Below are 13,348 nucleotides of genomic sequence, written 5' to 3'. Positions count from 1 at the left end.
TCTTATTCATGTGAAGCATCACGACCATGGTTGACATTTACATCTGTGGGAAACGCTTTCAGCCTGACGGCAGGGAGAACCACTGCACACACAAAGTCAGAGATACGAAGTCCAGACGTGGGATTAAATAAAAGCAATGGCAAACAGACGTATACTGTTCTAACAGCTGGACAGACATGAAATATCTAGTGAGTTAAACAGTGAGAGGAGGGAGATACTTACTGCAGCAATAGTGGAGCAGAAGGTGGAAGGAAGTGAATAAAAGTGATTGGATGCAATAAAGAAGAGGTGAAAAAAGGGAAACATTATTGGAGCATCCCAATGTGAGAGCGTTGCTACCCATAGAGAGATCTGATGCAGCCTCGTTTCTATACAGATAGCAAACTTGCCAACTAGATAGTACATAAAAGGCCTTCAGAAAACAACACATCCTCACACGTGTCTGTTGAGGCTCTCGAGTTGTGTTGATATGGTCAATGCTGTACCCACAGACAATAATAATCACTAGATGTTTATTCAGAAAGACCGGAATAACTGACAAAGAAACAAGTGTGAATCCTAACAGGGTGAGCTTAAAGGATTTTCAGCTTTTATCAGAAGATGAAATGATCAAATTCACCATGAGCAATAATTCTACACCCACAGGAACATTATGGCCAGTGATGTACTAATTTTAGCTGAGAAACATGGACGGGGAAAGCATCTTTACAAAGGTTGACACAGTTTACGCACTACCCCACAGACAGCGACACACACATAACAGAACAACATGCAGCAAAACAACAAAGATGAACCATCCTCCACTGAGACTGTCAGGAGAAGACAGTGAATCTTTTGTTTGTACGGAAGCACACCATCAAGATGGCAGGAGTTCTTCTGAGTCTAATTACTTTAAAAAAGGGTAAAAATAGCAAGTGGTGTTAATTACACTGAATTGCTTGTTGACTGAATGACAACATAAATACACACAATTAGGAAATCCACGCTCTCAGCTGTTGGCTCTGTTTTCTACATCACAACCTCTGGATTTAAACAAGTACAACTATAGTAACACCTCATGACTCACTGACCACTAGTTGACTAGAGAAGGAGACATACATAGCTATGAATTTATATTTTCTTAATTCTTCATTTATTCTGAGGAATTGTGTCCAGTGTGCAGCCTTCATTGAATTCATAGCCTTTCCCATCTAGACTCGCCCTGTGTGACAAGCGTCTGTCTTATTAAGGACCTTTTACCATCGAGCAGAAATGCAAGTGATCTTATGGAATGTCTATTCAATTTTACACGCTACAACTTTTTGTGGTTTTGTTATTGATAGCTTCAATTTCTGCGATAACTGGAATGTCAATACTAATAAATCACAAAGGGTGGTTGGGAAATATCAGTAGGTCAGCAGAAACATCTAATCTGAAGCACAGCATGACTAAACCGACAGGAGGACAGGCAGGCTAAAGCGGGGCTAACTGCACTGTACCAGCTCTCTTATAGATGGGAGGCTTCCTGTAGATGTTGGGATCCCCTGTGGCTGAGGAGAGAAAGAGGAGATGGAGAGTTCAAACATGGAGGAGTAAAAGAAGACAGGAGTTTAAACTGGGATTATTAAAAGGGAGGAGGTGGAGATTAGGGAGATGTTTGTAAAGGAAAGCAAAGATGCAATATGAGGGTAAGAATATGTCAGCGCAAGAATACATGGTACAGAAATGTGGCATCACATTTTCTCACCCTTATTTCCACACAACTCAATGTGTCCCGTCTGCATGATTCACATCAGCAAATCATGGATATTGATGTCTGTCGCCAAGTAGAAAAAAATCTATGAGATTCTAAAGCGTGCCATGAGGAGATGAGGAATCCTACCTGGTACATGAAAATGCTTAGGGGGCTGGATGGTGGTGGGTGTGCTTGACCGCCCTTCTTGGCCATAATAAGGTGAACTTCTGCCACTCTCAGAGCCTGCAGCCGGCCACAGCCAATCACAGCAAAGGAAACATGAGCATGAGGCCTCAACACACGTCTCATCCATGGAGAAGGGAAACCAAACACTCATTCAAATCATAAAGGGTCACTGGATAACTGTTCCACTTGTGTAAAGACAAACGTAACTGACTAGTGTTTATTTCAGGGAATTACAGTGTCAATGCACACGTGTAAGAGTTAAATGTAATGACAGCCGGGAAGCAACAAAATGACAGCTGTCAGAGCTGATATATTATGTTGGCATTGTAGTAAAAACATACTAGTAATGACAACATACAAATGGGAATGAAAATAAATGTGTTAATAACTTAAATGAAAATTTTTAATATTTTGGGGAAATCTTATTTTGAGGGGATGAAGGATGGATTCAATGATTGATTGATTGATTGATTGATTGATTGATTGATTGATTGATTGATTGATTGATTGATTTTCGGACATATTATTACAACAGACTTCACCTTTATGTCACCTGCAATGATCATGTCTGTATGCAAATATCTAAAAATGGGGTACAAAGTTAGCGTGGATATGTTTAAATCTACAAAAGCCATCTGCAAGCACCTCCAAAGCTGTTGCAAATATTTAAATTCCCAAACCTTAACTGTTACTAATTATTTAAACAACTTTTTGATTGTCTTCAGGGGTACCATGACTAGCTTCACTTAGCATCATTTGCAACAGACTGACATTAAACTCTGACTCACCAGGGTAGCCGTAGTGCTGCGGAGAGCGAGGCATGATGGGAGACATGCCTTGACGACTGTATGTTGGTGTGTCAATATAACCTGGACTGGAGCACCGCCTCTGCTTCATGTCCAGACTGTCATAGTCCTTACAATCAAGACAAGGTAGAAGAAGGTGGGTGAAACAAACACAGCGACAAATAGCTCAGCGACAGGACAACATGATGACAGTTCATGTGTTCTAACATAGAGACTGCTTACCTGAGAATAGGGAGAGAGCGTCCCCAGTGACTGGAGAATCAGTGGAGAGACATGAGTTATTGGTTTTACCGAAGCAGAATAGCGAAACAAATATATCACTGTCTTATTTACAGAATCATAAGGCAGACCAAACATGATCTGTGGGGGTTTCTGCATGGAGCAAAGACAAGTAGATGCATTTAAACATGTCAGTTGATGCTCATTCACTTTCTTGCAAAGAATTAATTCTCTTTCATGTCTGTAATATTAGTTAGCTTCATAGGTACTACGAAAGGAAACTTAAGTTTCCTTCACTAATAAACATTTTCTCCCTTTCTTCAGCCTGTGTGCTAAACTAAGCTAAAAAATAAACTAAGATAAGCTAGTATAACTGCTTCCCTCAGTGCTACAGATAAGGCAGTGCCTTACTCAGTATCATTATTCTCATCTAACATTTAGCTAGAAAGTTGTTCCAAACATGCAGAGATAATTACAGCTCTTCATTTACAATTTTTTAACAGTTTTACCAAAAACTCATAGAACATTAGATAAAAATAGATAAAACAGATTTTCATCGATGTGTTATTATTTTATAGCAATGAACCAGTAAACAAGGTCATCCTGCGAGTTGCTAGATTCATAGTGCTGTCAGACTGTGAAGAAAAAAAAAAGAGAAGAGCTCCTCATGACACATCGATCCACTTGTGTACGTAAAAAGTGTTTTTGCAGTACTGAAACTATCTGTCAATTCCATTTTCTATTTCATATTTCCATTTTTGCCTCAACAATTTCTAATTTAAAACAATCACAAAACAATGTTTGATAAAATGAAAATAGAAATAACAAGCACTAAAAATCATTGAACAATAATGAGGTCACGGTTTTATTTGATTTTCCTGTGTGAACAGACCAATGATGACACATAACTAGGTTTAGCCTGGAGTGTGTAGCAGAAGTACCTCCCCATAGCTGTAAGTGTCTAGCCTGTCATCAGAGGTGTATCTGAGGTAGGGTTGGTATGAGGAGGATATGAGGTCTGGCTGTTGGACCTCATATATGGCTTTGACCTTTGGCAGGGCAGCTAGGTCCTTATAATCTAGGAAATCATTCTTCACTCTGGCCTGGAGAGAGGACACACACACACCAAAGACAACACAAACAAGACCCAACATCAACCACATGGACACTGCACAGTAACAAAGAAGAATGGAAACTCCACCAGTGACAATGAGCAGATCATGCAGGGCTTAGACGAAGTGAGAAATTAGTTCTTTTTTATTTTTTTTATTTTTTTTTGTACACAAGTCCGGTTCCCGAAGGGAATTAAGAGCACACTCTAGTTGTAAATTCTTCAATCAAACGCATGCATACATGTTAGTGTGTACAGGCCCCTGTAGCACACGCACACACACACACACATACACACGCACACGCACACACACACACATACACACACACACACACATACACACACACAAAGGGCCTGTAGGCATGCAAGGGGAGGTAGACTGGCAGGCAGCTCCTTCCTGGTGCGCCCCCTCAGTAAGCTGCTGACCTTCAGGAGCTTGGAAGCAAAGAGCTGGAGCGAGGAGATGGTGTACTGTACACAACAAGCCTGCTTACACTGCATTCCCCCTCATCCATCACCTCCAACACAAAGGTCATTGATTATGAGATGGGAACAGAGCAGGGCAGGGCTGGGTAGACTCCTGCCTGCATACAGCCAACCCCTAACATGCTAACACTGCCAACATGCAGCAACACTCAGCAGATACGGTTGGACACCGTTCCATCCATGACTGATGCCCCATTTTGAAATGGAACTGGTCCAACTCTGCATGCTTAGAAGGATGACCTGCACATAAACCTGGTGTGGTTCACACCTAGCCAACATATATTATTTCATATACTGTATGTACGTAAAGTATGTTTAATTTCAGCTCAAATGCCACTGATTTGATGATTTTCAGAAACATGTACGGACATTGAGTTTAAAACTGGGCCAAATTTAGTTGATATGTGACTTTTTAATTTTTATATATGCAGGTTGAATCTAAATTTTTATAAATCTAATTTCTAATTTCATGATGATGAAAATTACAAATTGAAATAACCCCCCCCCCTCTCCCAGCATCCACCATCCTGAATGGATTTAATTCCTTGGTTTATCAGCTTAAGATACTTGACTACTGGAGATTCCCTTTCTTCTAAAAAAAAAAGCTAAATACTTCTTTTTTGCCCTTTAAGAACACGAGTGTGAAGCCGCATTCACACCACACCATTTTTATTCTGTTGTGAGTGATGAGTTTACATACAATGCCAATGCTTACAGTCACTGAAGTGATAAATTTCTCTTGCACTGAGTGACAGTGACCATGATAGATTCAAAATTTGCTCATCACCACAGATGAGAAATCCTAACCTGAGTGGCTTTGGTGGACGTAACTGCTGTTTTTAGGTGGGGAAGTGGGTGCTGTTATAGACAACAGCCAAAAATTCACTCACCAGGGAAAATAACCAGGGAATCTGAACAGCTAGAGTATGTTTTTTGGGATAAAATAGGATGGCACTGAGTAGACACGCAGCGGCTCCTCTCTCTCTCTCTCTCTCTCTCTCTCTCTCTCTCTCTCTCTCTCTCTCTCTCTCTCTCTCTCTCTCTCTCTCTCTCTCTCTCTCTCTCTCTCTCTCTCTCTCTCTCTCTCTCTCTCTCTCTCTCTCTCTCTCTCTCTCTCTCTCTCTCTCTCTCTCTCTCTCTCTCTCTCTCTCTCTCTCTCTCTCTCTCTCTCTCTCTCTCTCTCTCTCTCTCTCTCTCTCTCTCTCTCTCTCTCTCTCTCTCTCTCTCTCTCTCTCTCTCGGTAGAGCGGTTCTTTCGTGTGTTTTTTTACTGCCTGTGGGTCTGAGAGGACTGTAATTTCATCTGTGCTGTATGTTGTGCGTATATGGAACATTTGACAATAAATTTGACTGTGACTATGTGATAAAGCGATAGCTTGAATAATCCAGTGTGAACTGTAAGACTGACAGGGTTGTAGTGTTGGTTGGATCCTGCACTGAATATGTTCACTGCACTGTGAACATATTTACTGTGCAGCATGAATAGCGTGGCTACAGAGTTTGTAAGGGCTGAGAAGGTCAATTTGAGATATTACCATGCTCACAATCACAATAGTTAGGCAATTATGCTAATACATGCAAGCAGGAACACAAGGAGCCGCAGAGGCTGATGGGACAGTTCTGAGTCATAAATGAAAGGACTGGAGGAATTTCAATGCTATTTTTCCAACTAAATTCATCCCAGCAGTAACCGACACAACCTGTCTCGACATTCTAATTTGATCTCTTCCTTTGAGCTCCGGCCCCATCACTGATGACACAGAGGTTGGGACACAGACAGGTGAACAGGCCAGGGGAGTGAGCAGCCTCTCAGGGTGGTGATTAACCATTGGGTGGTGCTGGTGTGTGTTAGCTGTAGCAGCTGTGCTTTTAAGGTAAGCTTTGGTGGCGGCTACTTGTGATTCAAAGTTACTAAATTCCAGCACACTTACACATATAACCCTGCTGGGGGAGCCTATGGACGAGCCCGGTGGGGAGATGGAGGCCTCTGATAGACGTCTGTGCTGTGAGGTACAAACAGACAGAGAGAAGAAAAGAAAAAAGGAAAATGAATACGGTCAAAAAATTAGAGTTTTCATTTGAAGCATTTGATTTTGGACTCTCTCTCTCACCCTCAGTCTCCTCTCCGCCCTCGCGGCCTGCTTGCATAATGGGTGCCACACCTCACATCCTGACAAACGAGAAAGGCAGAGCAGTTAGGCTGGTGGGTGTTCCCACATGCCACACATTCATGGGCATATATTTTACAGAGTGTGAGACACACCCCGTAAAATATATATGGGTGTTGGCTAATTGGTTTCCAGTCTCACCTGTCAGGTACATTTCCTCTCCCTCTTTGAACATCATGTTGCAGCGGGAACATCGAGCGCAGGTCGGATGGTAGTGCTTTCCTCCTGCCTGTCGGGGGTGGGGGGTGGGAGAGAAGAGGAGGCGTGACTGAACATAAATTGGATTTCTCAACAGTTTTCCAGTGGGGGGGGTATGGTGACGCAGCGGTTAGCGCTGTTGCCTCCGAGCAAGAAGTTCCCATGTTCAAATTCCTGCGTTTTTTCTGTGTGTTTTCACCGTGTCTGTGTGTTCCCTCCAGCTTTCTCCTCCTCAAGAATGCAACACAGGTGAAGTAGTGACTCAATTGTTCATAGGCATGAACCTGCTTCCTGTTGAATGTCAGGTGGAATGGGCTCCAGCCCACCCCTAAGTAGGATAAGTGAATGAATAGACGGTTTTACATATTGGGCCCCCATTTGTGAGGATTTCATTAAGATGAAGATCTTGAGACGTCAATGCACAGACTGTAGTTTTTTCATCAACACGCAGCCATCATGTGATGACCAGCAGCCAGTTTCCTCCATTGCAAAATAAGACCGAAAGTCCCTGGGGGTCAGTTACTTTATAAAAAGTGGAAAATGTTCAGTGAAAGACACAGACATTATACATGTCCTTGTCCATTCCCTGAGGCGACACATAGAAACACACATGACACAGGAGAAACCGACGCATGAAACAATGCTGCTCGTTGTACATCCTGATGTTTCTCACACACATCTCTGCAGAACCGATAGCTTGGGCTCAACCCTGTTTCTCCTAAACACAACAGTATTGAAATTCTATTTATAGATGCATCGCTGACACAGACACCCTAGTATGTGTGTGTGTGTGTGTGTGTGTGTGTGTGTGTGTGTGTGTGTATAGTGTGTGCATGTGGAGTTGGGTATTATGAGGTAATTATATGATGCACTGATTTTCCTCTTCTTTCATAAAGCTAATTATTTCAAGTGATTTGCAGGAAATCAATCCTCTTGGATGAATGGGCTCCGTCAAAAAGAGCTGCCGATGAGCATCACTCACGTTGAAGATGAACCAATCTGTGCTCTGCTCATCCGTCTCAGGTTACTCTGACAGGGAAGGTAGGAGATAACGCACCATATGCATCTCGTGCTTTCTGAGCGGCAGAATGTTTACCATCTGCGGTAGAATGGTATTCGTGCCACAGCTGCCGCTCGCATTTCTATTGAGGACCCCATTCTCTGTGTGGATTCAAGAGGATGCTGTGTTTTTTGGAAATATTCTGACACAGGGAGAGGAAGGAAAGATGTGAAACGAAAGAAAAGAGGATTTATGTTCCACTTTCTACTCCTTCCTGTCTCTATTTATCCCTGTATTACTCTATTTAAACTAGTCACCAAGCCCTCAACAACTTTTGGCTCTGGAATGTTGGACTGAAGAGGGCCACTGTGGAACACACTTAACATTCACCACAGATGTAAACACAGACAAATGTGTGGGAGTCAAGAAATTAAAGCCACACTTTGAGTAGGCACTCATCTTCATCGTAACAGCTCTGACCTCAAACCACTCCATAGGTTCATATTCCAGTTTAGACACGAGTCTCTATAAACCCCGGGACCAGACGGTGTATCGTGACACATTTCTATCAGAGACAGCATTAGCATGACAAAACTAGACTGACAAATTAAAAGGTAAGACAAATTCAAAATCAGATACCTAACAATCGATAACAATCAATATCTTACTCTTATCAAAAACTTATACATGTTGGTGTTCATGGCTTGTCGTCAGTGCTGTACCTCCAAGACATAAAGGGTCATGAAATTAAAATTTGTGAGGGGAAAAGAATGAATGTCACACGTGGAGTTACACTCACAAGTTCCCAGTGAGAGGAAGATTCTTGAGGGAGATAAAGGGAGACAAGTCCCCATGTCTAAAAATAGCCAGGAGAGGCTGATAGGAAAAAAGCACTTTACACCAGCCATTCTGACAAGCACAGGAGAACAGGGACAAGTCACAGTGTGTGTGTGTGTGTGTGTGTGTGTGTGTGTGTGTGTGTGTGTGTGTGCACGTGTGCGTGCGTGTGTGTGTGTCTAGGATCACCTTTACTCGCATTTTCATTAGTGTCGCTGTAGAAATCCTGTCCTGAGTTCAGGGGGATAGTCATGTGAGACAGTCTATCTAATACATTTATTTTCCATCCCATGAGAAAAAACAATTCTCTAAAACTAATCTCTCTACATGTTAACATGGCTCGAAGTGCACGTCTTATGACATCACATACACTGGTCAAGTGTGAAGTGTCAAGTGTGAAAAAAATATCTATCCGTTCGACTATGAAAATGTTCAGCTCTTTGAGATGTTTCCTTTTTGCTGAATCAAAAATGATGAGTTTGGGTAGAGTGAAAAACTACCAAAAATATTAAGCAGTTTAAGCTTGTTTTTTTTTCTCCAAAACTGTGAGACCAAATTTAATATAGGAAATGAACAATCATGCCTATAATCACGTGCAATACATAACTGATGCATGTGTGTCAAGAGATTTTCTATATTAAATTAGGATGGAGATTTGACCTGAAGGATGTGATTCAATAAACAATCGCCAGCTATTTACGAGCTTGAATAATGTAGTAAGATTAATGATGCCATTCCGCCATTTAAGAGTCCCCACAGTGTGTGTGTGTGTGTGTGTGTGTGTGTGTGTGTGTGTGTGTGTGTGTGTGTGTGTGTGTGTGTGTGTGTGTGTGTGTGTGTGTGTGTGTGTGTGTGTGTGTGTGTGTGTGTGTGTGTTTGAGTGAGTGTGTGTTGGTTGGTCTTTTCTGAGGCTCCCACCAGATGAGAGATACCCTCAAGAGACCATTTCGAAACATTTAGTTAGCATCTGTATTTTATCACTTGCTTTAAACCCAACCCTTCTCCCTTCTTCAGTTTCCATTCATCTCCTCTGACTGTATCATCGATGTCCTCTCTGCATCTCTTTACGAAACTGTTCCAGTTGGAGAAATCTTTTTCTTCTCAACCCCCTTTTCATTACAATTCAATCCAAGTACTTCTCTCCTGTGTTCTGCCCCGCTGAACCCCACGTGCACCAACATTTGACTGAGTTACCAGCAGTTGAACTTGTTTTGATCTATTAAAGCTTGAGATATTCCTATTGCTGCTCGATCGTAAGTTGCTTACTCCCTAAAGCCCAGCTGGGCTTACAGGGAGCTGAATAGAAAGCAACTGCTGGATTCTGTTAACACTGATTCCACTCAGTGAGCACACTGAACTCTCAATTTAAAAATGTGTATTTCTGCACAAAAGTAAATCTCTTTAAATGCTGCATCTCCTTTTAAAATCTGGTCTTGCTCTCACCTCTAGAACCCTTCCACTGATGTATCTGGTGCAGGTCTCACATTTCACCCCGTATTGAGCATGGTAATCTGCCTCACAGTATGGCACTCCATCTCTGCAACATAAAGAATGAGAACATCTTTAGTGTGTGAAACGCATACTTAATCCAGGAGAGGATCTGGAGAAGAAAAATGATTCACGTCTGAATCACGCGTTCATCGTACTGCGTTTGAGTTTTTGGTGGGGGTTTTTTTTCAGTTTTTTTCGTTGTCATTTAACACACTTACTTGCTGATGTACTCTCCTGTGAGGACCATGTTGCATGTCCGACATCTGAAGCAGCTGACATGCCACTGTTTCTCCAATGCCAGTAGAGACTGGCCGTGCTTGATCTCATCTCTACAGCCTGCACAGTCTGCAAAGGAACGGCGCATGAAAGAGAAAAGAAGGCAATAAAAGACAGGGAGAGAAAAAAAAATGCAATGGAGAAGTGGAGGCGGAAGAGGATGGAGGCAGAATGAGACAAAGTGTAATTGTATATCTTTAAACACCAGTGCAGTTTTTTTTTACCCTTGTGGCACAGCCACCTCCTTAATCAATAATGGTGCTAATGCAGCCACTATAGAGATCGCAGGCTTTAAAAAAAAAAAAACTAAAAGCACATTAAACATGATTGAGGCAGGAAGCAAGTGTCACTAAAATAGCCTCAGAGTAGAAGCAGCTGTATAAAATCCTCCTCTCACATGAGACATGTACAAATGTCTCTGTCTATTTATCGCTCTCAAACACAGATGCACACTGTATGCGAGCGTAATGCCCTCATAAAGATGCCAAGTGTTATCGACCAGGACCAGATCGAGAAAAATTCAGCACGCAGAAGAGGCTGCAAAGGACGTACAGTTGAGAGTCAAAATGCAGACAAAAGGTCAGAGTTTCCATTTGTTTCCCTTTAGAACGTGATTGGCTTCGCTTAACCTTTTCCGACCAGGTCTGCTGGTCCCCAAGAGAAACCGGGAGTCACAAGAGACCACTTCATCCATACTGTCAGCCAAGACAAACTGTTTTTGTAGTCCAAAAAATGCAGCGCATTGAGTCAGGTTTCCGCAGTCTGAATAAATCATAACTGAGCGGTGAATGTGCCGAATATACTGGGTCTGGATTTCAACCCCAGACCGCTGCCGTTTATAGCTGTTTTCATCTGTCATATGGTTTCTTCTTTGCTTATCCATTAAAGGGACAGTTTAATTTGAGGAACTCAATTCAAAATTAATTCAAACTCAAACTTAAGTTAAGTTAAACCAAGAGGGCAGGCTATAGCTAGAGCCTTCCTCCCAGCTCCTGCAGACCACACCGGGTCACATCTGAATTTATCACATTTATACAGGGGTAGCAACTGTGCTAGCACATGCAGGAAGTGGCATCAACCAAGAAAATGAAAAGGTGTACATTTAACAATAAAGTTGACTTTGACTTTACCTTAAAAAAAAAACATTTCTCAGGGTAAGGGTTTAGTTAATGATGAATAAACAAGTAAAGGTTCACTAAAAATATCTCTCATAATGTAATACATTATTGTTGCCCTTTGCTCTGATCTAAACATTTATACAGGCTAATTGTATCTCTATCAATTTCAAACCATTTACTTGCTTTGTTAAATACCACAATTAGATACGAACAGGCTGTAAAGGCCAGTCCATTTCATTTAGTGTCTGCACTCTGTGTCCCGTCTCGGAGACAGCCTCCTAAGAAGAACGTAATGAACATGCACTTGGGGATCTATTTGAATTTTATCCTCCTGAATGGAGCGATCTGGTGAGGACAGTTACTCACTGCCTCTCCAACATGTTTTATTGCTGCCCAAGTAATGAGCAGCAGACTGTAATAGGGACAAGACTCACTGTCCATCAGCATGGCTTTGTCTTATCATAAATTGCCATCTTTTAGCGTCATACTGGAATTATGAAAATGCATTTCACATTTGTGTAAAAGATGTGCAACGTGTGCTCATGCAGGAATATTTAACCAGAGGGACAGTGAATTCACATCAGCTTGTATTCTCTCTGAGCTGACTATAATGAATGAATGATGAGTCTGCTTGTATTGCATGATTTTCATCTGGTGGATCAGAACACCGGGTCAGAATACCGATCTATCACTTGATTAGCTAAATGACTTAAATAGGCCTGGCGGACACATCGCATTAGACTTGATGCGCTGAGGCATCAGGTGGCTCTAAACAGACCAAAAGAGCGCCGAGAGGATGCTGTACTCACGGCTGGGCCCGTGGATTTTGATTGGTTCATTTGGTTTGACGAGTTTGTGAGAGCACTGCTGGCACACGCAGTCCTTTCCGCTGAACGTCACTCTGTCTCCGATGGGGAAGGGTTTACTGGGGAACAACAAAAACACAGAGACAGAATTAGTCAATAAGCATGAGACATTTGAAAACGCCTGTAGTGATTCAATGGGTTTACGTTAAATCTGAGTGTACATGTGGAACAAATGGATGCTGATTGGCACATATTAATCCCCAAGGGCAGAAGTGAACATTTGTGAGCAGCAGTATGGTTTCATGCCAAAAAAGAGTACTACAGATGCAGTATTTGCTTTGAGGATGTTGATAAAGAAGTACAGAGAAGGCCAGATGGAGTTGCATTGTGTTTTAGTAGATCTGGAGAAAGCTTATGACAGGGTGCCCAGAGAGGAACTGTGGTATTGTATGAGGAAGTCTGGAGTGGCAGAGAAGTATGTTAGAGCGGTGCAGGACATGTATGAGGACTGTTAGACAGTGGTGAGGTGTGCTGTAGGTGTGACAGAGGAGTTCAAGGTGGAGGTGGGACTGCATCAGGGATCAGCTCTGAGCCCCTTCTTGTTCGCTATGGTGATAGACAGGCTGACAGACGAGGTTAGACAGGAATCTCCATGGACTATGATGTTTGCAGATGACATTGTGATCTGTAGTGAGAGCAGGGAACAGGTGGAGGAGAAGCTAGAGAGGTGGAGGTTTGTCCTGGAAAGGAGAGGAATGAAGGTTAGCCGCAGTAAGCCAGAGTACATGTGTGTGAATGAGAGGCACCCAAGTGGAAGAGTGAGGTTACAGGGAGAAGAGATCAAGAAGGTGGAGGATTTTAAGTACTTAGGGTCAACAGTCCAGAGCACTGGAGAGTGTGGAAAAGAGGTGAAGAAGCGTGTACAGGCAGGAT

At 42.3% G+C, this 13,348-nt stretch overlaps 1 protein-coding gene across 10 annotated transcripts in view; it reads right to left on the bottom strand.

The window, feature by feature from the left end:
* Positions 1 to 13,348, bottom strand: part of ablim3 (actin binding LIM protein family, member 3) — a 38,419-nt gene that overhangs the window by 5,686 nt on the left and 19,385 nt on the right. For 7 of the 10 annotated variants that reach the window (XM_068326157.1, XM_068326158.1, XM_068326161.1 and 4 more), the window contains exons 4-14: positions 12,419 to 12,534; positions 10,434 to 10,560; positions 10,168 to 10,261; positions 6,831 to 6,918; positions 6,633 to 6,691; positions 6,453 to 6,524; positions 3,867 to 4,028; positions 2,929 to 2,958; positions 2,689 to 2,815; positions 1,862 to 1,957; positions 1,479 to 1,529 (exon numbers count right to left, since the gene is read on the bottom strand). In XM_068326157.1, coding sequence (XP_068182258.1) covers positions 1,479 to 1,529; positions 1,862 to 1,957; positions 2,689 to 2,815; positions 2,929 to 2,958; positions 3,867 to 4,028; positions 6,453 to 6,524; positions 6,633 to 6,691; positions 6,831 to 6,918; positions 10,168 to 10,261; positions 10,434 to 10,560; positions 12,419 to 12,534 — 1,022 coding nt within the window. The remainder of the gene's footprint in view (positions 1 to 1,478; positions 1,530 to 1,861; positions 1,958 to 2,688; positions 2,816 to 2,928; positions 2,959 to 3,866; positions 4,029 to 6,452; positions 6,525 to 6,632; positions 6,692 to 6,830; positions 6,919 to 10,167; positions 10,262 to 10,433; positions 10,561 to 12,418; positions 12,535 to 13,348) is intronic. The other 3 variants (XM_068326166.1, XM_068326167.1, XM_068326165.1) reach the window with 2 other exon arrangements.

This window comes from Antennarius striatus, chromosome 10 (genome assembly GCF_040054535.1).
Source record: "Antennarius striatus isolate MH-2024 chromosome 10, ASM4005453v1, whole genome shotgun sequence".
In the NCBI taxonomy this organism is placed as follows: Eukaryota; Metazoa; Chordata; class Actinopteri; order Lophiiformes; family Antennariidae; genus Antennarius; species Antennarius striatus.
Note: the sequence above shows the minus strand (reverse complement) of the source record. Positions and strands in the feature narration are given on the sequence as shown.